Source organism: Anoplophora glabripennis, unplaced genomic scaffold (assembly GCF_000390285.2).
Source record: "Anoplophora glabripennis isolate ALB-LARVAE unplaced genomic scaffold, Agla_2.0 scaffold174, whole genome shotgun sequence".
In the NCBI taxonomy this organism is placed as follows: domain Eukaryota; kingdom Metazoa; phylum Arthropoda; class Insecta; order Coleoptera; family Cerambycidae; genus Anoplophora; species Anoplophora glabripennis.
In genome coordinates this window covers 657,002-682,466 of record NW_019416305.1, presented here as the reverse complement: position 1 = coordinate 682,466, position 25,465 = coordinate 657,002, and the positions used below count along the sequence as shown (strand labels likewise).

General features: G+C 31.7%; 2 protein-coding genes across 4 annotated transcripts in view; both read left to right on the top strand.

Annotated features, from left to right (window-relative positions):
- LOC108906849 (protein hu-li tai shao) overlaps window positions 1-24,443 on the top strand; it is a 78,183-nt gene extending 53,740 nt beyond the window's left edge. Inside the window, exons 3-11 of one of the 3 annotated variants that reach the window (XM_018710269.2) lie at window positions 3,447-3,573; window positions 7,109-7,222; window positions 11,693-11,978; window positions 12,038-12,160; window positions 12,216-12,287; window positions 16,079-16,141; window positions 18,672-18,739; window positions 18,792-18,902; window positions 23,565-24,443. In XM_018710269.2, the coding sequence (XP_018565785.1) occupies window positions 3,447-3,573; window positions 7,109-7,222; window positions 11,693-11,978; window positions 12,038-12,160; window positions 12,216-12,287; window positions 16,079-16,141; window positions 18,672-18,739; window positions 18,792-18,902 (964 nt within the window). In that variant the 3' untranslated portion in view covers window positions 23,565-24,443. The remainder of the gene's footprint in view (window positions 1-3,446; window positions 3,574-7,108; window positions 7,223-11,692; window positions 11,979-12,037; window positions 12,161-12,215; window positions 12,288-16,078; window positions 16,142-18,671; window positions 18,740-18,791; window positions 18,903-23,564) is intronic. The other 2 variants (XM_018710270.2, XM_018710271.2) reach the window with 2 other exon arrangements.
- Window positions 16,152-18,656, top strand: LOC111691353. The gene has a single exon (XM_023454005.1). The coding sequence runs from the start codon at window positions 16,303-16,305 to the stop codon at window positions 18,391-18,393; it is 2,091 nt and encodes a 696-aa protein (XP_023309773.1). The 5' UTR covers window positions 16,152-16,302; the 3' UTR covers window positions 18,394-18,656.
- Window positions 24,444-25,465: the final 1,022 nt, after the last annotated feature.

Sequence of the window (25,465 nt, the reverse complement as noted above, 5' to 3'; positions counted from 1 at the left end):
AATTTTGCCATGTCTTGTCCAGATATATTATATTCCGAGCTATATTCCTACGATATTCTCTAATTTTTTTGTAAATAATCTTCCCGAAGTGCAACTATACGTCGTGATTCCATAGTTATCATATGATTATCAAATTTTTTATGTTTAAAACAGCATTGTAATAAAACATGTCGTAAAGTATCTAAAGATTTATAATTATAATCAGGATAATCGCTTAATTTATCTCGAATCATGTTTAAAGTAGGAACTTTATTTTCATTATACATATTGTGCGCCATATTACATCTCTGGGAAGATCGTCAATGTTCTTTAATTTTATATTTTTCCGTTTCCTCTTTGTACCGTGATTAATAACGTCTCCTTCAATTACGCGATAAATTGTCGTTTTTGATATCTTAGTTAATTCGCTAATCCTTTTTCTAATTTTTTTTTCACATTGTTCACTATTTTCTCTTTTCAAACATTCGTATATATTTAAAATAATACGTTGACCTTGTACGTGTAAATCTTTGTTTTTAAACTGAGTTTGTTTCGATGCTTTTGACAAAAACCGGCTCGACTATTTTGAGATTTTCCCGGATTATTTCGTGATCTTCCGTTTCAAAGGGTCTCCAAAAAGCCATGCTAAATTACTAGATAATTACATATAATATTTATTTTAATAACTGTTACCCTTTACTGGTTACGATATGAACAAATAATAATATTAAATAATAACACAGGTCAACAAGGTCAAGATGCAGACACATCCGGATCTGACCGCAGAATTGTTCTATCACGTCAGGTTTTTGAGATATTCTAACCTAAAAGTGCAAAAAACACTGTTTTTCGTCATATTTGAGGTTATGTAAGTAATGCCATCTATTCTTTTTCAAAAAAAATACATATAATTTAAAAGTACAAGGTTCCCTCTTTCGATTGCCATTGAGTTTGCTCAAATATCTTCCTTTTTTTTGTTGTTGGGATATCACATGTTGAAATTTCTAAGTTTATCAGTTTCTTATTATGCGAAAATCTACTAAGGATCCTTAGACGTCAAACAGTTGATTGCAGTTCAGAAACTTCATACTCAGAAACTTTCAATACATATGAACTCAAACTCCAAATCCACAAACCCACAATCCTTAAACCCACAAACCCCAATCCCACAAAACCCGAACCTACTAACTCCAAGCTTACGAACCCCAAGCCCACCAACTCCAAACCCACAAACAGTATGGGTATGAAGTTTCTGAATTGCAATCGACTGCTTGATGTCTAAGGGATCCTTAATAGATTTTCGCATATTAAGAAACTGAGAAACTTAAAAATTTCAACATGTGATATATCAACGAAAAAAAAAAAAGATATTTGAGCAAACTCAACGGCATTCGAAGGAGGGAGCCTTGTACTTCTAGATTCAATGTATTAGTTTTTTGAAAAATAATAGATGGCATTACTACATAACCTCAAATATGACGAAAATATGACGAAAAACAGTGTTTTTTGCACTTTTAGGTTAGGATATCTCAAAAACCTGACATGATAGAGGAATTCTGCTGCCAGATTCGGATTCAGGGCACCTAAATCCTTCGAGAATGTATATTAGCGTGTCTGCTTCTTGACCCTTGTTGACCTTTGTTATTATTTAATATTATTATTAAAGTTTCTGCTTCCAAAAAAAAAGTTAAATTTTGTTGGTCTGTGTAATTAATAATACGTATTATACCAACAATAAATATACCACGCCAAGCACTGCTCTGGCAAAGCCAAGTGAATCGCGTTCGACACCAAACTAATTATAGAATACCATGCAAAAAATTATTTATGACCTAGTGAACCAATAAAGGTGGTTTGACGAGCAGTGTGCCGCCGTCGATTCTACATCAGGTGGACTGGTCTAACCATACCGGACTCGCCCAATAGCTATTTGAGTGTAAATTAAGAGACAGATCACGGCTAAAACATAGGAAAAAATTTCAAGAGAAGTGCAGACGGTCCTGTGCTTTAAGATTCACAGGTTCCAATTGATATCGTAACAACTATACAAACATCTTTATGGTCATTTGCCATTACTCCTTCGCATTTATGATTGGACGGAAGACAAGTCAGAACTTCTTATGTTTGATAATTTATTTCTCTGTGAATTGTGCTGTACCCTACTTTTTTCTTTCTCTCATCGATTAATTAATGATTCAAGTAAATGTCTATATTTTTCCCATCTTACCATTTGCATTTTTTCACCCGTAATTCAATTGTAAGGTATGTATCATAGCATTTCGCATAAGAACTTATGTTAAATATTCAAATTTTTGGCATTAATTAAAAACAAAAACAAATCGATAAATACTTCGAGAATAATTCACAAAATTTGATTTTGCATTACAAAAATAATATATCTCAATAACAAGTTGGCTGCTTTTTCCTAGCACCTGATTCTCCTTAAAGGTGTCTCTTCTTCTATTTAGAAGTTAATATCGTCAAAGTTGAAAAAACATCTACGTTGTCGAATAAAGAATGAATCATAGACTGGAATATGTATAATTTTAGAAGCAATTCAAGTCCGAGTTCAGTAAAATTAAAACATGACAAACACATAAATGTATAATAAGAGATAAAAAGTATCACTTATACAAACTTTCTGATTAATATTAATGCAATCTTCGTATTATGTAGTTCTAAACATTTTATATATGTATTATGTACATTTATATAAATTTTTCATGATGTAGAAGCTACTCATCCATTTTACAGATTATTTTATATCTCTAAAATATGAACTATTCTACACAACCTAGTTCTATTTTTTCATGTTTACTACATTTGAAAAAAGACGATCATGTCAAAGATAATAAAAAACTAAGGTGATAAATTTTGATTTTATGGGGTTTTATAAATTATTTTTATCAGGAATCAATTTCAAAACAAAGTCATAAAAATTAAATATTGACTTTTTTTTTTAATCTAACAATATGTAATTTTAATATTTCACCCCATGTTAGAAGGATGTTGACAATGAACTGATGAGCAGGGCATTTATGCATTTTTATTTTTTAAACAAATCGCTGATAAACCGTAGCAAAGTGAACTTTGATCAAATACTTTCTTAGGTGTCATAGGTTTTTTTAGGTGGCTTATGAAATAATGTCCTATTTGTCCAGGTTGCGTGGGCAACAATCCTTGAAAAATTTTGTTCATCAGTGCCTTAAAAAAACGTACATATTAATTCATCCTCTCTACATGCTGATGAAAAGCAGCATGTTGGCCATCAGAGGGTATATAACTACGATTAACCTCCCTTTTTCACCAAGATAACTGGTCTGACAGGCCTGAATTTTATTGTTGTGTGGACAGGCCATTAACATTACCCATAAAGGATAGATGGCACTGATTAATGAAATTTTTCAAGGATTGGCGCAATATACTTATTAAGTAATAATTGCTTAACGAATTAATATTTTTTTTAGACTCTGGAGGAAATTGGAGGGCGGAAAGAAGGGACACGATCGCAGCCGTTGGTTAAATTCACCCAACACTTACCAGAAGGTGGAAATATTGGAAACTGGAACTCCTGATCCCAAAAAAATTACAAAGGTAGAATTTATTAAATTTGAAGATAAAAATTAATTTTATCATTTCTGTTTGGTGAGATAATGATTAAGGGAGATGACTACTATTTTTGTCGATTCTTATACAAATAAATTTCTTGAGTGCCTGGTTTATAATCTTGAAATATTTACAAAAATAGAAAAATGATACTATATCAATTTTAATGTATAATTGTGGAACCCTAGATGTAATTCAGCTCATTTATTTTCTTTTAATTAAATAGGTATTAAAATAGATACTTAGCAAGAGTAGAAATAGAACATTCCGTTGCAAAATTGTCTATTTAATATTTGCAATTTTTTGTCTGTTACATTTAGTACAATTACTAACTTGTTTAACATAACTGAGAGTACAAGAAACTGTCCATTATTGAAATATATCTTGAGGGCTATCATCTTTCTTAACCATTTCATCTCGTTGAATAATTATCGTATGAAATAATAATTCATTTAGTACATTCCTATAGCTGATTATTATATAAGGCTATTTAGTAGGTGCTTTCAGGTACCGTACATTCTCAAACCTTTATGTTTATCCAAAGAAAAATGTTATCGTTGCCATATAAAGTCTACTTTCGCGCTGTTGCTGGTATATGGTTTGCTAAGTGAAGCTTTATGTTATGGAATTATATTGGGCAATATAATAATTTTATTTAAACGTTTGTTGCAATATTTTTTTTAGGAATATTTTATCAATCCTTTGATTTGTCTTCTTTATTTCTATGCTACAATAATTGGGAAATTTCGGAAAGGAGGAAATCTCACCTAAGGCCGGTTTTTGGCCAAATTTATTTTTGGCTGAAAAAATCTGAAACAATTTTTTTTACTACCTACTAATCGTTTTCACCCTAAACGGACCAACCCCCTCACCCTCCTTTCCCCCTCCACCCCCTTAAATGAGATGACACACATTTACATTGAATAAAACGAAAAAGAAAAATCAATAATAGTAGTAATTCATAGCTACTGTGAATTTCGTGATTCTGAATTCATAATTGTATTCAGTGCTACAAGAAACAAATATTTGAGGATTATGAAGATCTTTTTAATTTTTTTGTCCGCCATATGGAATTACGTCATTTTGAATTTAGTAATTCTGCCTTCAGATTCGTAATCAGAGATCCATAAAACTCCACTACACAAAAATTCATGCATTTTAAAGACATTTTAATTTTTTTGTCCGCCATTTTCAATATTTAGAGTCCAGATTCGTAATCATATACCCAAAAAACCCCATTACAAAAAATTCATGCATTTTGAAGACATTTAAATTTTCTTGTCCGCCATATTGGATCCGCCATTTTGAATTTCGTGATTCTGAGACCAGATTCGTGATCAGCGACTCAAAAAACTCTTCATATGTAAGATTCCTATGAATCTTACATATGAAAGACATTCAATTCCTATGAATTGAATGTCTTTCGCATCTCTAAGCTCTTTCCTCTAATAAACGATGGTTTCCCCGGCATTTAAGGGGGTGGAGCGGGAAAGGAGGGTGAGGGGGTTGGCCCGTTTAGGGTGGAAACGATTCAGTATTGCTAGTATTTGACTAAAAAAATTTTTTCAGATTTTTTCAGTCAAAAATAAATTAAGCCAAAAACCGGTCTTAGCGGCCCTCCTCCTTTGATTCAATAAACGTAGATATTTTGTGCACTAGACAGAAAAGGCTTATATGAAGTTTTTTGTCAATTTTTAAGTAATTTTGTTACAAGTTGAGACATTTGAATTTTAATTTTTACAAGCTTATTTCCTAAGTAATTAATTTTAAACACACATTTTTCTGACTGTTGATAATTCTGGGAGTAAAAGAGACTATTCATTTAATTTACATCTCTATTTTCTCTGCTTGAATTGTTTAAATTTTTTGAAAGTTATAAAATATTATTATCATGATTCGATGTTATTTTTAACTTTTACTATATTTCCCATGGTGAGTCAAATACTGTGAAAGAGGGTGTTACCTCAAATAAAAAATTAGTTGTGTTAACACAAAACAAATTGACAAAAGTTAATTCGTATAAATGTCATGGCTTATCTATATCAGTTGGGGAAATTTTTTATTTATTTCTACTGCTACTCAAAGTAAAAATCTTAAAAAATATAAAGGCCTTGATTTTTTCCATATACCATCCTTCAGGACTAGATTTTGATTATTACGTCCTTTATGCATGAAAATATTAATAAGGAGGAATTCAAAAGGATACTGTATAAATATTTTCTAAAAGCTTAGATTAGTAATAAGTAAATATAAGTAAATTATATTATACAGTTTTTTTATGTCAGGTGTGTTGTGCATATATAAAAATGATGTCATAAATATTTAGTATAGGAAGGTGTAACTTGTACATTTTATATGATAAGACATTATTTACAAGTACACACCTTATCTGCCGATATATATTGCAATGATGTGCCATCTTATTTTTTATTTTAAATCTGTGTCTGACGTAATATATCCACATTAAAATATTTCTCTCTAGACTGATATTGAAAAAATATAATGCTCTGAATTATATATTTAATAAAAAATATATATGTGCTTTAGTGATATAATATGCTTAGCTTAAATAATAAAAAGCATCAGAATTAAATCTTGTATTAATCAATCTCCTTTAACCTCACTTTGCATAATATTAATCCACAGGCAAAGTTTGGCATATATTTAATTAAAGTTTCCAAAATTCATTTAAATAATGCTTCTGTTAACATGTTTCACAATCAAAGACGTAGACGCCAATGTAGCAAATAATTTTTTGTTATTTCAATATTACATATTTGAAAGTTTGGTTTAAAAATGGCGTGTATGTCTTGGTAAATATGTTCTTTGTAAAAGTCGTAACAAATAGTTTTATTAACAAAAATTTTGCACTCCAGGAAAACCTTATTTTTTTATGTGAGATGTTCCGATTTGTATATGAACAGGCCATCAATAAAATACACCGGAAAACAAATATAATTTTTTAATTAAATTGACCCTAAAAACTCGCATATTCGCCATACTAATTTCTGTAAAAAACTATTCATTTTTAAAGTTTAAATATCAATTTAAAAATGTACAGTTCCTGTTATATTTTTGGTTGTTTCAATTAACAATTTCTATTTTCAATTAAAAATAAAGTCACTGTTGGCACCTAAAAAAGCCTTGCTTTGCAATAAAAAATGTTTAACTTCATTTGTTTTTTATTTATTGGCCTCTACACCTGTAAATCGGGTTTCCCTATATTGATTGATATTATTATTAAGGTTATTAGTCGAAGTAAAAATATTTACATTTTTTTTTTAAATTACCCCGATGTCTTTTTTTGCTTGAATATAAATACTTTGGGCTTTGCAATAGGTATTGAACACTTGTAAAAGTGTGCCCGTGATTTGTTGTACTTGTCAAGCTTTCCAAATTATGGCAAAACCAGTACATTATAATGTTGACATAAAACAAAGAGCCGGCACACGAAAATTGATTTGAGTATTGAGAAAATAACATAATTATTTAACATTACTAATGTGCTGGTTTTGTCTTTCAGTGGGTTGCGGACGGATCTCCTAGCCATTCCAGTACACCGGTGAAAATTGAGTCAGCTCTCCAGTTCGTTCCTAAAAATACTAATCCGAAGGAATTTAAACAAAAGCAGCAGCAGGTAAGTTAAATTTTACGTCATATTGCTATATTTTCTTTATTATACAGATTGTTTACAAACTTGTAAGATTATTTTTTATGGATAACTTATCTTGTTATATTTAATCATAACACAAATAATAAAAAAAAAGATTATTGTGATACCGACTTTACTTATTAAAAAAGCGCGAACGTATTGAAAACTCTTGGAGTCTCTAGGGAATTACACGTCGTATTCTCACGTGATGTATCGATGTTACCACCTTAATAACCATTAATAACAAGAATACTTTATTACTACTAGCTTACATATGCTAGACTAATATGTAAACAAAATATTCTTTTAGATACACAAGTGTGACGGTTAAGAAACAATTAATTTTATCACAAGCAGTAGGTCATAGGATACAGTACGATCAGAAACAAAAGATAAGCGATATTAGATAGTCGAATTTTAAATTTAAATTTAGCACTTAATACACTCATAAAAAGTTTTACTATTAACATCTATATACATGGAAAAAAAAGGTGATTTTACAAAATGTTGGCTTTGGTTAGTGATATGGTTGCTATCCTTAAATCACATATTCTAAACTATTATTGCATCATAACACTTAAGAGGGCTCTGTAGCAAATAGCCAACCAGCAATTCATTTTAACGCAGATTTTCTATGAAATGGAGTTAGTTTGAAACTCAAATTACTTTTTGTTTTGGAAAAATTTGTAATTTGACACTTTTGAACAAGTGGCATCGTAAATTACAAATTTCTTTACAACAAAAAGTAATATGAGTTTCAAATAGCGTTGGGACTATTTGAATGCACATTACAAAACTATTCGATTCTACCAAGGTCTCGAATGCATTCGATTCTGTTGAAAGTATTCGAATAGTCATTTGTTCAAACACCTCGCCAGCGTGGCGAGCGTTCATACTCACCGAATGCAAACGACACTGGACGAATTCGAATTCGATACCCTGCTGAAGCAGCTGGCTAATGCAAAAGAAAATCGAGCACTCGCACTGTATTCGAATTGAATGTTTAAGGTGGCCATATCCCTGGCCGAGAAATGGTGAAATTTCTGGCATTTTTAGGTACTGAAATCTTGAAAAGTAAAACGTGTTGAACAAAAGTAAGCACAAAAATAAAATCCTTGATGTTTTGTTTATTCATTGTTACCATTTACCCAAATAAAATAATAACTAAAAAAAGCGTTTTCTGTTATTCTAACCCCACATTTTAAGAATTATTTTCATGTACTTATAAATAAAAGTAAACAATTTTATATGTAGGACTAAGCAAGTAAATGTTATAAGAATATTTACATGTGGAGTTATATATAAAAAAGTTAGTATTTTCGTAGATTTCAGTACCTAAAACCTTGATGGTTTGATTGTTTTTTGCACCTGTTTATTCGTTTTACTGCGGCGTCTTTGAAAATACNTACTGATTGTAGACTGACTTACAGGTTCTCTGTTCGGATATTTATTGTTGAACATTATTCGAACTTCGTTGTGTGTTCTAGTTTTCTCACCACAGCCAAGCATAATTAATATTTCGATTCTCTGAGTCTCAGTTAAACGCATTGTAAATTTCAATTAACAATACAGTTCAAACTTTTAAGTAATTGACACAATGTGAAGACTAATGTCAAATATTCACAAACAGTGTAAATATTTCGTGAACAGTTGAAGATAGGTATAGGACATTATACACAAAACATGTCCAGAATTTTTCGGAAAATCCGAAAATGCAAAAATATATAGGTTCCATTTAAGAAAAAAAAAATTCTGCCACGCTTTTTTGAGGCACCCTGTATATCTACATTTTATGTCAAAATATGCGCAATCTAAAAACAAAATCGACGTATCCGAGGATTTTTCCTAAAAAAATTACACATTCTTTTATTGAAATTATCCGTTATTAAATCACAACCCTGTATATATAATATGATTTAGGTTTATTTATCTATGCATAAACCCTTGCCGCATTCATATGAGATATGAGTGCAAAGCAAAGTGAAAAGCGAATGCGAGAAGTCGGGAACCTAATCTATGAATGATGTGAGACTTGACTTGAATTTGAATTCTCTGTATTCGAATGATTATTCGATTCTGAAAAGTATTCGAATGCAAGCTATTCGATTCTGAATTTTCTCGATTCTGCCCATCATTAGTTTCAAACTAAGTCCATTTTATAGAAAATCTGCATTAAAATGGGGGAAAGTCTGTTATTTGTGCATTAATTCATATTTAGACAAACTGTGTAATAAAATCTATAAAAATATATTGTTGATTGCCTATTTGCTATAGAGCCCTCTTAACTAGTGAAACTATTAATAGAATAAACGAGCATAAGTCTGGCTATGATATATAAAGTATGTTGGTTTTTTCAAATCTACGCATCTGCTCGTCGCCAGGTACATTGCACTTCCATAACCTTGGCTAGGAACTTTTGACATGTCCTTGTTGTTCTCGGGTTAGGGCTATTGGAACCCTTAGGGGTCAGTCCTGATGTTCGTTTCAGTTCTCATTGTTGGTTCCTCTGACAATGGTGGCCTTCTGGGACATTCTGCAGTGGTTTCTGTAACTGGTCACATTCAATTCTTCCAAACGATTCGGCATCTTCAGTGATGACTCTGCAAATACTGTAAACCATGACTAAGGCTGTTTACAACCTCGTCTTCGGTCTTATAGCCTTGGCGCCATTGCATACACTTTTAGGCCTCCATAGTATAGTGGAGAGAGTCGGGAGGGAAACAATGCAAGCATAACTCGCTCCACTATTCTATTGAAGAACTGTGGAACGTTTGGAAGCATCAGATGTGAACAGTAGGGTTAACCTAAGGGGGCTGATAGCAGGTCAGGGGCCACAGAGCCTAGCCCAAGAACAGCAAGGGTAGGTCAAAGATCCCTAGCAATATAACTTTGTAAGTAGACGACTAATTACAGAGAAAACTCATAACAAGGCAAAAAATCATCTTACTTTCAATAAAGTAAGGTCGATTCATAAACTGTAAAATAGAGAAAGGTTCCAATACATGTGCACTGGAACTGAATTTTAGCATTCACACACACTTAAGGAGGTTTATCGGGTACGGGGGTACGTCTAAAGTCTAACGAGAGTTTCTGTAGATTCGCTAGTGACTAAAGTAGTAAGCCTTTAGATTTGGCAACGTTGCACTTAGCTGGCGCGCTTGGCGTTCTCTTGCCTAAGCTTGAAATATACGTCATATGTCACACCTGCAAATTTCAAATAATATGCTACGTCGAGAACCGCGGCATTGCCGCTATCACGCATATGGAGGTTAAGTTAGTCAACGACAGCAGTTTGAAGGAGAATTATTATAAATTATGTATCTTACAACTACCTAATTGATTTCTACGAGCTGTCATACGGTTCCTTAGATATCGGTTTCCTATTTATACAAGTTGCTGTGGAAACTGTTCGTCAATTGTTGCACAATCTATGTGGAAAGACCAAAAAAATCTGCATTCTTATAAGACTGTACTAAATCGTGAAAAATTATTTTATTAATATCTCATCTCTTACGTATCCAAACTAGTCTCAATTTTTGTTGAGGATTTTCTTGATATTAATAAGCTTATAATAATTTTTTTATGAATATTTTGTCAATTCCAATCAGATAAACCTCCTTCATCGGTATTTTTCTTCAATCTTACTATCTGCACCAAACAATTTTGCAAGTATGTAAATTTTTGGCCATTATATTTATTTTGGTGATGGTGATGATACACCTGCATACACTTTTCTCCACCAAGTACAACCTAGTGCAGATGAACGTACACTTTGTTTCCGATATTAGGCTAAACAGTAATAGTTGGCAACAAGTTGCTTCAGTCGGTTAGATTTAAATATTTCAGTGATACTCAAGTCATATGTGAATTACAAAAAATTCTCATGCAATTCACTTTTTTTAACAATACCAAAGTCCATCAAAAATAAACCTCCAAGTTTGTAAATAATCTGTAAATAAAAAAATTATTTCTGTTATCAACACACATTGATATACAGGGTAGGAAAGTACCGATGGTCTATCTGAAGTTACGTGAGAGCGATAAAGTAAGCATAGAAATCTATGCGATAGAGAAGGATGGCTATAATGAAGGCGTCTCATAGTCACCGCCCGTTTCGCCCTTCCACAAATAAGATCCACTTCTTATTTGTGGAAGGGCGAAATGGGCGGGGACTATTAGATCCCTTCACTATACCCATCTTTGTCTATCACATGGATTTCTATGGCTTACTTTATCGGTCTTACGTAACTTCAGATAGACTATCGGTACTTTCCTACCCTGTATGTTTTAAACATATTTGGTTTTCAGTAATTTTAAAGTTGATAAAAAGTGTTGCGCAATTTTTAACTTATCTTCAAATGCAAGTAAAATTTATAATAAAAAAGTGGTTCGATCTCTTAAAAATATAGATACATTTTTAAATTTTTCTTATGTCTCCATTTATATTATTGTTAGATTAAAGACTACCGAAGGGCAGACAAAATTTCTGCGGGCCCTCAGTCTCATATATTAGAGGGCGTGACATGGGAAGAAGCGAGGAAGATGCAAGATGCAACAGTTACTCAAACCGGGGATCACGTGGTTCTCATGGGGGCAGCTTCAAAGGGTATCATTCAGAGGGGCCATCAACACAATGCCATGGTGTATAAGTCTCCTTATGCTAAGAACCCATTTGATTCCGTTACAGACGAGGAACTTGACGAGTACAAAAAAGTTGTCGAGAAGAAAGTTAAAGGCGATTGTTAGTATCACATTTAATGTTTAGGAAGTGTCATCTGATATATTTTACTGGTTTTTTAGACGACACCGATTTTAGTGAATCAGAAGGACTGTCTTCGGCCCAGATGAATAAAAGGATGGATGACATGAACATTACTTCCCCTGTTTCTATCACAAGTGAAACAGAAGAAGAAAGCCGAGATGGTGAGTAAAATCGATGAAAGTACAGAAACACCGTAAATGATATTTCCTGTTTTAGAACCTCAAATCCTTCGGATAGAAACAAAGACAGCTCCAAGACCAAGCCAACCAGAAGTAGTTCTTAGTGATGGTAAGTTCATTTTTTTTTATAAATATGCTACTTTTGTACTTGCTTACATGTGTTTCCATAAGCCATTAAAATTTTATTTCATTATTTATCAGAATATTATTATCGAAAATGATGGACAAGGGGTAAGTGTTCATCGCTACAGATTCATTCTCATTTTAGAGAACAAATCTAGTCAGAGATAGACACTTCCAAAAATCTTTATAAGGACCAACACAATACACTATAGATGTCATCGTCCATCTGTTTGTGACTTTTTATGTTTTAACGTTTTAAATGTTCCACTGCACTGACAAACATTTGAATTTTTCTGTATTTTCAAAATGAACTTAAGAAAAAATGTGCATTGAATATGCTAATTTATTTTGTGTTGCTGTGTGGTTTGATGTGTGAAATTTTTAGACGTTTTGGTGCATTTACAGCCTGATAGTTTTTTTTTGTTTTTATTTTGGCATGTTGAATTACAAATTTGAAGGCGGGCTTATACTTACACAAGAAAATAATATAAATTGGACAATCAAATGACTGTATAAGATGTTATGCTCCACCAACCAAAATTCTACAGGTGCAAGCAACTTTTTGAGAAAATTGTGATAATTTTAGTATTTTTTTAGCTATTATTTTGTTTCACACATTTCTTGGTTGGTACGAATGTCCTATTTATTGGTCAGTTAGGTTCTTAGTAGAGTTTGGGACTCGGTCGGGTGATCATAGCCGTCGCGTCGGTTTTTCGCTTCAGTGCATCTGACAAAACAGGTAATAACGGCAGTTATTGGCTTCGCGTTTGCTTTGTGTATAAGTTTAATATTCTAATAATGTTGAATGCCCAAGGGTAAAAAACGACCTTTTGCTGATAAAGTACCCAAGTTTATTTATTTTTATTTTTACCTACCTGTTTAATTATGTATTTACAACAAACACGATTATGACTAGCCCACGAAAACCCGAAACTCTAGTCTTGAAATCAAGTTATTACAGCTTTTTACTTAGTATTAGCTAATACATACGATTAAAAAAAATGTTCATGCCATACCAGATGAATTAAAAAAAAAATCACAAAATTAAAAAAGATTAAGGATGAAAATTGTATTTTTCCAAAACAAAAAAATTTTAAAGGACTAGAGGGGCATGGTTGAGAAAAAAATTTGTCATTAATTTAATTTGAATGGTAATTCTCACAGTCCGTTGGTGTTCAAAACATGTATAATGTGCTGTATATTTATCCTTAAAAAATTCTTAAATGACTAACTAAAAAATTCATAAAACATCCTGTCAGTATCTATGAATTTGCTTCTATTCTTATTTTGGCCAAAGAACCACCTGTAGAATTTTATCGGTGAAATATTATAACACACTATAATTGCAACATTGTATTAAACTTTATATTATTTTTAGAATAGAAATAGAAACTTAACAAAAATATTTAATTTAAATAAATGAAAATATTTTATTAAAGTAATACAGGATGTCCCGAAATTAATGCAATAAATTTTGGTCGTAGATTCTTAATACAAAGAGTAACCGCAAAAATCGCCCGTTTTTTTCACAATTTGCAGAGCTAAAGAAAATAGATAAAAACATGTTTTTGGTCTCAAATTACTCGTCGTAAAAATTAAGATGAGCATAGCTTTTAGTTTTTTGAAAATTTTAAAAAATCACCCCTGTTTAGGGGTTGAAAAGAGACGCCCAAAATGAAGAATTGAATATTACCAATAAATATAAAAACTAGCATGTGAATTTTTCTATCGAATGAATCTTGATACAAAGAAAGATTTATTCTCATGACTGAAATAAGCATGTTGAATTAGAAAATCCACCTTTAAGCGCACTCAGGAGGTGGAATCATCCCCCAAAATAAAGAATATCAGAAATAATTGTAAAAATTCCAAAAAAAATATTATTAAGATAATTCACATGCTAATAGTTTTTATATCAATTGGTAATATTCAAATTCTTCATTTTTAACATTTTTTCAACCCCTAAGTAGGGGTGATTTTTAAAATTTTCAAAATACTAAAAGCTATGCTCATTTCAATTTTTTACGACAAGTAATTTGTGACCAAAAACATATTTTTATGTATTTTTTTAATTCTCTGCGAATTGTGAAAAAACGGGCAAAAATCACAGGTTTTTTTGGTTCCTTCTTTAGGGGACCCGTATTTTTTGTTTGCCAAGTGGCCCCCTCTTTAGGAGTTACAGCCTCTTGAAATCTGCACCTAAGAATAGTCTTTTTATTTATATCTCGGAAGTCTGTTGTATAAGAACTAAATTTGGTAACAGGAATTTTATGACGTGGAATCTGAATTTTTTGTCTCTTGATATTTTTTTTCATACAATGCAATGTTTTCGAGAAAAATAGTAAAATGTGATTGAATGATATCGTGACTCGTATGAAACTCTAATTAAATTGAATTGTTAATAAAAACTTCACAAAAATAATTTGAAACTTTAATAAAACGGTTTTTATGTTGTTTGACAACTATTTTCCATAAAATGCAGGTAAATTTCTGTGTTCAGACCAGGGAGCAAAAAATTTGGTCCAATAATGTCCTCTAACGACAATTCTAACCCAACAGTTAATAGGGAATAGATACTGCTAATGAGTTTTCTTTAATTAAAATCATTTTGATAGGATGTTAACAAAGGACGTCTTCCTGCATTGGGTCTTCTTACGATTACAGAACTTGTCACCATAAGTTGCCGGTGCACAAGTGAAAACATCGAATGATATGGATGTACTCGTGGAAAATCTCACCATTTTTTCAACAAATACAGAAAAGATAATAATCTTACAAAATATTAATGATAACTGTCAAAAAATAAATTTGTTTGTTAATTGCGATCGCTAGCAACCTATGATAAACGTAAAATTTCATATAAATCACGATATGTATTCGATCACATTCTGCCATTTTTCTCGAAAACATCGCGTTTTACGAAAAAAATATGAGACAAAAAAGTTTCTAAATTCGTTGGCTAGCAACCTACGATAAACACGTAGAATTTCATATAAGCCACGATATGTATTCGATCACATTTTACCATTTTTCTCGAAAACATTGCGTTTTATGAAAAAAAATATAAAGAGAAAAAAGTTTCTAAATTCGTTGAATTTCTACCAGACAGAACAATTTTTAAGAAATTCAAATATGCAAATTTTTTTTGGCTCCGAAGGCATTGAGGCCCACGAAAAAGTGTCCTAAGGGAGTTCTCCTCCAAAAAGCGTAGCGCTGTCAGATTCCACATGTCATAAATCCCCTGTGGACCAAATTTAGTGATCCTCATTCAATCTGGGATATAAAAAAAAAAGACTATTCTTAAGGGCGAATTTCAGGGGGCTATAACTCCGAAAGAGCAAAAATTAAAAAAATTAGTCCTAAATTTGTCTTAAGAATTTGTGACCAAATTTAATTGCATTAATTTTGGGACACCCAGTATACTTTCTTTCCTTCTTCGAGTTCCTGAATTATCTTGTCAATCTAGTTCATATAAATTTTTTTGCTATAATACTGTTCTGTAAAATTTAATGATTTTTTTTTATATATATTATGTAGAAAAAGTTTGATAAGCACTCTTTCAGTAGTATTACATTTGTGAAATATCAGTAATAGTGAGTATATTCCACAGTATCAATGATTAAATTATAAAAACTAAATTATACATGGATGAAAGATTAAGTAATTGCAAAAAATATGTGGAAGATGCCCATTTATGAAATAAAAAAAAAGTTTGCTTAATAATGAAGCATGATCTAGCATGAGTATATTTTTTCTCTATTTGCATGTTTTGTTTAGTTGAGGCTTCTCCAGTAGAAAATTTCCTAAGAGCTGAACGAGTTTCAGTAAACAGCTATAAAAGTAAGTAAAACATTAGTTAAGAATTTCTAATTCTTCATCTACACATTTAAGCTTGTAACAAACGCATTTTCTGCTTCTTCACTGCTTTCATCTTCACGCTTGGCATGTCATGTCGGAATATTACAGATACCGTATGGTAGAAACAAGTATTCCTTATAGCCATGAAACCTTTAGGATCTCTTTCAGGTTGTAAATTGATGAGAGCTGCCCGTACTGGTAGACCCATAGAACCAAGTTACTACCGTACTCGTAGCCATGCTGGATTTCCAAATGGCTCTTATGCTGTCCCTAACCCCAAACATTTTCATGTACCTCCCCAAACTCAAATAGCTAAGATGCGGCCTTTACTTTTTCCCACCACACCTCACGCTAGTTCATCAAGCTATAGCTATAACAAGGATCGTACCACTCAACCCACTCTTACTTTAAACTTGGGAAATTGCCCCCCAGTTGCCGTCAACATCCCCGTTGATGCACTTAGAGCGTTTATTTATCCTTTCGCGACTGCTTTAAATTTCTGTAGCGGATCACGATTTAACAACCAAGGGTGTCAGACTACTTATATGAGCAACTTTGAACGTAAACCACCTGCAGAATCCGATTTCCGTAAGGTGGATTACACTCCTTTGTACACAGATACTTATCAAACCTGTCATTTACAACCTGAAACCAAACGTCGTTCTCAGACTTTTGAGAGGCAGATTTTAGAAGATATGCAACAAAATCTGTTAGATTTCAATGAAAGTTTCTCTGAATCTGAAAGCCATCGTACAGATGTAACGGATAAGTCAAATGACACTTTAGATAAAATTAAGGAGTTTAGTGAGCAGGATGAAGTGCAGAGTAATGAAAGTTTAGTAGAACTTACTCAAGATATTTCGGCGATGTTTCCCAGCTCTTCTACGAGCTCTGAAAGTCTCAAAAACCAAACATTTGAAAGGTTGTCTTGTAATAAAAGGAACAACGATTCTGATAATATTGGAGATGTTGTTAAAGTTGCTGAAAATTTTGTTGACAAACTTATGGACATGTCTATTACTTCTGCAAACTATTTCCTATTTGAGAAAGTTGTCAACGAGGCTAAAACTATGTTACACCAAGAACCCGAAGGAGAGCTGCCAAATTTAGTTAATACAATTAGTCAAGATGAAGGCATAGAAGATTGCACACTAACAAATGATTCAAATAATTCTACATTAAAATGTTCCTCACCCGTCGACAGTTGTGTTAAGAAAATTGGAAGTATTATTTTTGATTATTTAGTACAGCAGTGCTTTGAGGTGAAAGAATTAATTTTATTTCCGGAGGTTCTGCATGACCTTAACATAAACAAACTTTTAATGACCTTAAAGGAAGCTTATGAACAGTGCTATGGGAATTGCTTAAACGACATCGAGAAAAATGAGTTACGAATTTCTCTTGCATCGTATGTTCTGAAATTGTTAGAAATTGATGATAGGCTGAAAGATTCATCTCAAGATTCTAGTTCGAGCATTGTTACTGACAAAATATTTACCATATCAGAATTTTTGTCTGATATTTTGGACCACTTCTTTAACTCCCTTGATACCAAAATTGAGCCCTTCTTAGATTTTGAAAAACAAATGACCGGCGATAATGGAGAAGTGTTTCATTCAACACCGGAATCTAAAAAAAGAAAGAATGATGAAATCTCCAATGAAGAAAAAGGTGACGGTGATTGTCCTGATGTAACTTCATTTAAGAAAACTGAAAAATCCGGGTCAGAAATCTATTGGATTACATTATACACTTCTCCTGTCCGTGAAGAACAAAAAGTCCATAAAAATAAGACTGTTGTAAACGTTGATGACATTCCATTAAAACCACCTGAGTGTCACAATGAATTAAATTATTCAAAAAGAATCCTATCTCCTATTCTAGAAGAACCTCGTGTTAATCTTTTCAACAGTAATTTGCATGAAGATGAATGTGAAATTTTTTCAGATTCGTTCCATCAGACATATGAGATTCTAGAAAAATCCAATGATAGTGATAATATAGAAAATGACGACACAAGTACTTATGTTTCATTTGCCACACCCGATTCGAATTTAATTATTAGCAATGAAGTTAACTTTTGTCGCATTCAAACTTTAACTGCAGATCCTTATGTCCAAGTTAAGGAAGCAGGATTTAAACAAAAATATTCAGACTCCGATAACAAAGAAAATGAAAAGCCATACGATGACGTTGAAGGCAACTGGATGGGTTTCGAAGGGGCTAAGTTTTAACTTTGTTTAGTATATTTCCTTTTTTTATGTGTGTACATTCTGTGCAATTCATTTAAATATATTATTATCAAAAAAACCTTGGTTATTATTCAAAATTCATCTTTACACAAAAAATAACTTCCTATACTAACTGGTTTTGGAAATTTAGGATACAGGTAACCCCCTAAACGTAAATTAATTTTTGTTGCATTTTTGTTTGTCTTATTAATGCATGCATGATGTAAATATCTGCAATAATATACTACTGGGAAATAGATTTTATTTTACTCTCGTTTTAGGTGAGAATACTGTAAACGGAGACCAATCAGATGCCCACATGAGTACTCTTTCGCAGAGTAGTAAAGAGGTAAGTAATAATGGAAATGTAGGAGGATTAGCGTAACACATCTTTTTTTAAGGATCACTCCATTTCTGAGGGCTCTCCTAAAAAGGATAAGAAGAAAAAGAAAGGTCTTAGAACACCATCTTTCCTTAAAAAGAAAAAGGAAAAAAAGATCCGGGAAGCATAGGTATGTATGACTCTTAAAAGGTATTTGTCAGATATTTAATTTCTAGATGTCATCAATGATCTGAAAAAAAAAATAGTAAAGGGTTAGGCAGAATGAAATATACATTTTAAATTTGATCGTATTAATTGATAAATAAATTTTTATTCAAAAATCGAACAAAAGGTTCTTGAGAAAACAGGGAAATTTAATTTTATAAAAATGGCATTCTTGAAATCTAATACGAAAGTTTTGGATCATCTGTGCCATTTGAAGTGAGATTGTGTTAATCTCTGTCCGAATATTATTTTTCAATTCGTCCAAAGTTTGCGGTCGATTAGAAAACACTTTTGACTTCACAAAAAAAAGCTCCATAAAAAAAGTCATTATTCTCAAAGAAAAATGGCCCAAAAATTGGAAAGGCTGCACACCATACAGTAACTTTTATGCTATGAAGTGGTAATTTATGCAATTGCTGGAGGATTCTGTCATCTAATAATGAAAGTTCTGTTTGTTAACGTAACCTGATAGATGAAAATGCGCTTCATCTGACATCAACAAGCAATCAACAATACCCAGATTTTCAGCAAGTAAAGCTTTGAAATGCTTGAAAAAGTTAACGTGTATTCCATAATCTTGTGGCAGAAGTTTTTCTACGTTTTGAATTTTGTAGGGATGGAAATGTAAGTCTTTTATAATGTGGCGATAACTTCGATTTGAAATATTGAGTTCCAATGCTTGTCGTTTAGGACTTCCTAACACATTTGCTCTTACCCTCTCAGCATTTTCAAGTGTGCATACGGAATGAGTTCTCCCACTATCTACTTACAATCTGGTTATCTATCTGGTTACAATAGAATCGTTATTCTTAAAATAAATTGCAACCATAAAAGATCGTTGAATATTTGACCGACACTCCATATTCACAACTAAACTGACATTTCTCCAATCTCTCTGACAGCTGTCTTAAACTTCCTTAAAGCACGGCGACTTGATTTGGATTTGTGTCTCGCTCACTATATTATGAAACAAACTAACTTTGAAAATGGATATTTCATTCCGTCTAACCCTTTACATTAGTCAAACATTAGAAACAGAAAATGCAATAGCTGGGCCTGTAACACAAGCACTACAATAATTGTAATAATTGTAGAATATTACTTGTTGAATTGTTAAAATTCTGTAACACACCGCCACCTGTACATGTGCCGAACTTGTAATTACAGAGAATTTTCTACATTTGTAGAGTTGTTCTGTAACTCAATGTGAACATTTGTAAGTTTGTGTTACCGATTTTCTCCGAGATCTTTTATTTTATAATTTTATTTTTGGTATCCGTTACTTAAAATATATGGTCTAAAAAAGAAACATATCATTCCAACACGAGGTGTCGAGACGGTTAAAATTTTGTTTCCCAGCGACGTAACAATTTTATTTTTTAATGTCTTGAAATTCCTAACATGTTTTGTAAGTCCGCGAATAAGTTCTGCATCACCCCATACAGGGTCGGAAAGTCCCCATGGTTCATCGGCCGTTACATAACTCTCACGTAACGGCCGATGAACCATGGGGACTTTCCGACCCTGTATATATTTATAAACTATCAAATTAAAATAGCAGTACTTACCATAGCACCTTTTTTCAAGTTTTGCCAAAGTGTGTCCCTGGTGTAGGTCCAATCTTTATGTGCCGGCTTTAGACATATACTTTTGGCAAGATTCGCCAGATTCTTCTATTTTGTGCTCTTTTCGTAACGTTTCGCTAAAAGCGCCGAAAATAATGTTTTTATTTTCTTTTACTTTCATTAAGAACTACATTTTTCGTTCTATCGTTATTATTTTGAACGACATTGTAAATTCACCTCGTGAAAACAAAACGAAGAAAAAAATAAATAGCCTTCACTTTATAGACTTCTACATATTCTACAAGTCTTGTAGATTACTAGCTACACTTGTATGACTTTTTCCTGTTTCCTACAAGTGTCGCGGTGAAGTTTGTGTTACAGAATCTTTAAGGACTTGTAACTACAAGTGAATTTTCCTCCTTTTGTTATACTTCTATGGCTTGTGTTATAAGCTCCTGGTTATGTGATAAATTCGAAGTATTTATTTTTTGATATGGTTAAGGTGTTTCCGTTAAAAAAAAAACATTTTTTAATATTTTCCAAATGTACAATATTTTCAACAGTAAAAAATTGTTTCACCATTGTTGTAGAGAAGGGGAATTACAGTTGCTTTATTTAAAAAAATGTACGTGCTATTAACAAAATAAATTTCTAGTACTAATTTGTTAATAAAAAATAATTTTTAGTTCTCATAATTATTACAGTAACATTTTTAAATTTCTTCCACATTAATAAATAATAAAAAATGAATTAAACAAATTTTTACACTTTTTACCTTTTAATATTGTGGATGCTTCAATTATTTTAAGTGTTACTTATGACCAGTTGCACCAACATACCTGTATTTAGGTGCCACTTAACGCTAGGAACGCCTAAATATTAAGTTGGGTCCTAATTTCGTTTGCACCATTACATATTCTCTACTTAATTTATGACTAACTTAGGGGAGGAAACTTCGCTCCCTAAAGTCCCCCTAATTTTAAGTAAACATTAGACCATGAACTGTCGACTGTCAAAACAAACCAAATCAAATTTTCATTTTTAAACATACATGGGTCATATTTGTTCTTTGGTTTGCAAATTCTAAATTATCCAAATCAATACGGGCTTGGGCATTTGTACTTGTGTTGGCTGTTTCTTCTTGGAAATTGCTATCAAATTGACTTTCCAACCCAAGTACAGATTTTGCCTTAATTATGGACAAAAGTAAATCGTCATTGCTATCAACTACTTCTAGTGAAGGGTCTCCACCAGTCACGTATAGGTGCTTTCTCTGCTCGCCACTTCTTTTTCTCAGGTCTTCCTTCATTTTTTATAATACTTTTTTAAAGATTCCGTTGGTCTTGAATGCAACTCTGATGAAGCAGCATTCAATTTTTCTATTTCTTTCCAGGCTCTTTTTTTTTCTTCCACAGAGACACCATCTGTTTTTTTGTTCTCAACTATCCTTATAATGCACTACGAGGTTTAGTAACATTTTTCTCTCATTTTGTGTATAATTCAGGGCTCGGACTCGTTTTCTTTGATTGTGTTAGTTTCCATTTTACAAATAAATATGGCGGCAAAATGATTTACCTCGATAATTTTTAATAAATTTAATTTTTAAGATGCAAGCGTGACATCTTGAATCACTTCTAATTATCATCACGGACAAAACATTTCTGCAGAAAACTGTCAAAATTTGCGACATTGCCGCTACATTGCTTTACATAGTTAGGGATTCCTTAAAATTAGGTGGTGCAATGGATTTGAAGTTAAGTGTGTGCTAAAATTTAGGGAGCCCGTAACTATTACTTCCCTAGTGATTTTTTGGTGCAAAATGTCTTCAAATGGAACACCCTATACCAGGGGTCGGCAAGTAATTTTAGGTGGGGTCCGGATACTTTTGAAAATTTTTAACGAAGTCCACAAAAAAAACACATTCCTTAGTAACTTTTTATTTTAATTTGCACTCACAAATTTAATCTACCTACTAACCATTATGAACTCAAATCAATCACGCAATTTTAGTAGAAAAAAAGGGTGGCACTCAAACGTATTATTATCAATAGAAAACTATTTTTTAAATAATTTAATTAATTTATACTTTCAAAAAATTTTTGGGAGTCCATTATTTTACCTTCCGCNGAAAATATTAATATATATATTTTTTTTAACTGGTGCCCATTTGAAAAGCAAATCTGTTGGATATCGTCCAAAAAATACTACGATTTTATGGGGTAAATAGAAACATTTATTCAAAAACTCCCTGATTCTGTACATTTTGAACATTTTTTAAATTAAATTTAGCACAATTTAAATTAAATTTAATAAAATTCGGTGCTTGGGTGATCGTAATAAATTTATGTTAAATAAAAATAAACACTTTAATGACAAAGTTCGTCATATAAAGACTACTTCAATTCACCTCATTATACGTGACAAATTTACACTCACAATTAATGTCAAGCTTCTACAGTGTAGGAAAGCGCCGATGGTCTATCACAAGTTACGTGAGAGCGATAAAGTAAGACATAGAAATCCATGCGATACAGAAGGATGGCTATAATGAAGGCTTCTCTTTGTCACCGCCTGTTTCGCCTTTCCACAAATAAGAAGTGGATCTTATTTGTGGAAGGGCGAAACGGGCGGTGACAAAGAGAAGCCTTCATTATAGCCATCCTTCTCTATCGCATGGATAGAGAAGGATGGATGTCTTACTTTATTGCTCTCACGTAACTTGTGATAGACCATCGGCCCTTTCCTACACTATATATTATATATGGTAATTTTTAATTTCTCTTCGAATTTAAGGCTTGCCTTGATAATCAGTAACGGTTCAGTTATAGGGATATATTTTTTAATTTTTATTCTTTCAGATGTTCTAATAAAAAAAATATATATTCAATTACAATAAAATAAATAATACCCTCAAAATATTGGATTTCTGGAAAACTATTAAAAATTGGCGGGTTTGTAGTACAAACTTGCAACATTTGCACTTGTAACTGTACAACAGTTTCATAAAAAAAATCAAACTGCTGTGTTCAATTTTCTTTTGTGTAATTCAGTTATTGTTTTAGGTACCTATTGACTCCGACAAATTCAAATTATAAATTGCCTCCATTGAGACTGCCAGCGACTCATTTTAGTTTAGTTCGGGCGCAGCGGCTACATTTTTTGCACTAAATGTGACAGTGGACTGCAATGGTCTAATTTAAAATATAAATTATATTTTAGCTTTATCTGTACAGGAACCTATAAAGATTTATTATTATTATAATTATAATTAACTTTCAAAGTGCGAAATATAATGGTGGATTAATATATTATAGAGAATAAACAAAATAAACAATTCAAATGTTTGTAAATCTGCTTTCAAAATGTACATGTTACATCGACTGACATCACCTTCGTAAAACTTTATTTGGATTGTTTATTCTGTGCAATAATAGCTATTTTTATTTATGTAAATTTTTAGCTCCTATGCTTTTTATCTTTGATTTTGCAATTATGATTGTTATTATTAGTTGTGCAAATAGAGTATATTTACTTTTTAAGGCCATAATTTTATTTTTCATTCATGTTGGGAGTGGGAGCACATATTTTCTAACTATTGTTTCTACTATATAATACATTTAATAATTTGCACAAAGTACTCTTTTTATATGTTTTCTTAATATTTAAGAAATAAACAGCTTTTTCTTGCTATTTAGTTGTAGTTTTTTTTTGTGTAGTGTTTATTGTTACTTTTTTAAAATTGTTTTATACACCTTGCTTAGTCGTGAATAGAGTTTGAAATTTTATACAATAAATAAAATATACACTTGCGTTTGGAGTGAATCAAAATTTTTATTTTATAAGTACTTTAAAAGTACAGCATGTAATATTGTTCTTTTAAAGTACTTATTTTAAAAAAAATTAAGACCGTTCTCAAATTAAATTATTTTGATATTTATGTTCAAGATTTTGATTCACTTTCATAACGAGAAATTAATATAGCTATCTATGTTCACAACTTTAAATAAATTGGAATTAATTATCAATATTTTTGTTTTATTGAATGCGAGTTATAACTAATAAAATGGAGTGGACCATCGTAAAAGATTTTTTTTTAGAAAAAGTTATGAAGATAGACGGCAGTTGCGGAGTTGTGGAAAAGTAATAAAACACAAATATTTTTTATATATTAGATATTCCTAGTACTTATGAATTTTTATATTTTTCTAAAAATGTTTTTCATTGATACTATTTCTTTGTTAACCATGAGTGTGTGTACTACTATGGAAACTCAACAAAACAGCTCAAGTTGTAAGTAGTTTCTAGCATTCTGTTTTTTATAAATCTGTTTTTAGTCCAGACGGTATCTGTTTGAAAAAGTCCATATTTGGGTGAATTGTATATCCACGGAGATTTGTGGCTTTTTGGCTTTCAAATATCGCTAGAAATGAAAATTTTTCTATGTGAATAAACAAAAACGTGGGCTTAACTTTTGGCGGCACAATATGTTAAAAAAATTCGAAAAATGTCATTTTTCTTCCTATTTATCTTTTCAAGAGTTGATTTTAGGTGAAAATGGAAGAGGAAAAAAATGTTTGTAATTAAATTTTTCAAAATATGACTAGTTACAAATCAAGTAAATCATGATTATTGTAAAAATCGAAAAAATCGCCAAAACGGGTTAAAAACATTACTTTTTAGGGAATTTTTGGGGTCTTTAAATTGGGTATAGGATCTTCATACTTGGCTCAAGAAAACTTCATGTTATGTAGAATCATCACACCAAATGTCATCAAAATCGGTTTGATAGATTTTGCATAATTTTGTGATCCAGAATTTGAAAAAAAAAATGCAAATTTTCAAAATTTTTCCACAGCAAAAACCAAGGTCCTTAGATACTTGAAAATTTAATCGCATATAGAAGGGCTTTAAGTTTTCAAACGCTTTTTGAAAAATTCAAATCCGTCAATTAGGAAAGCTCTGG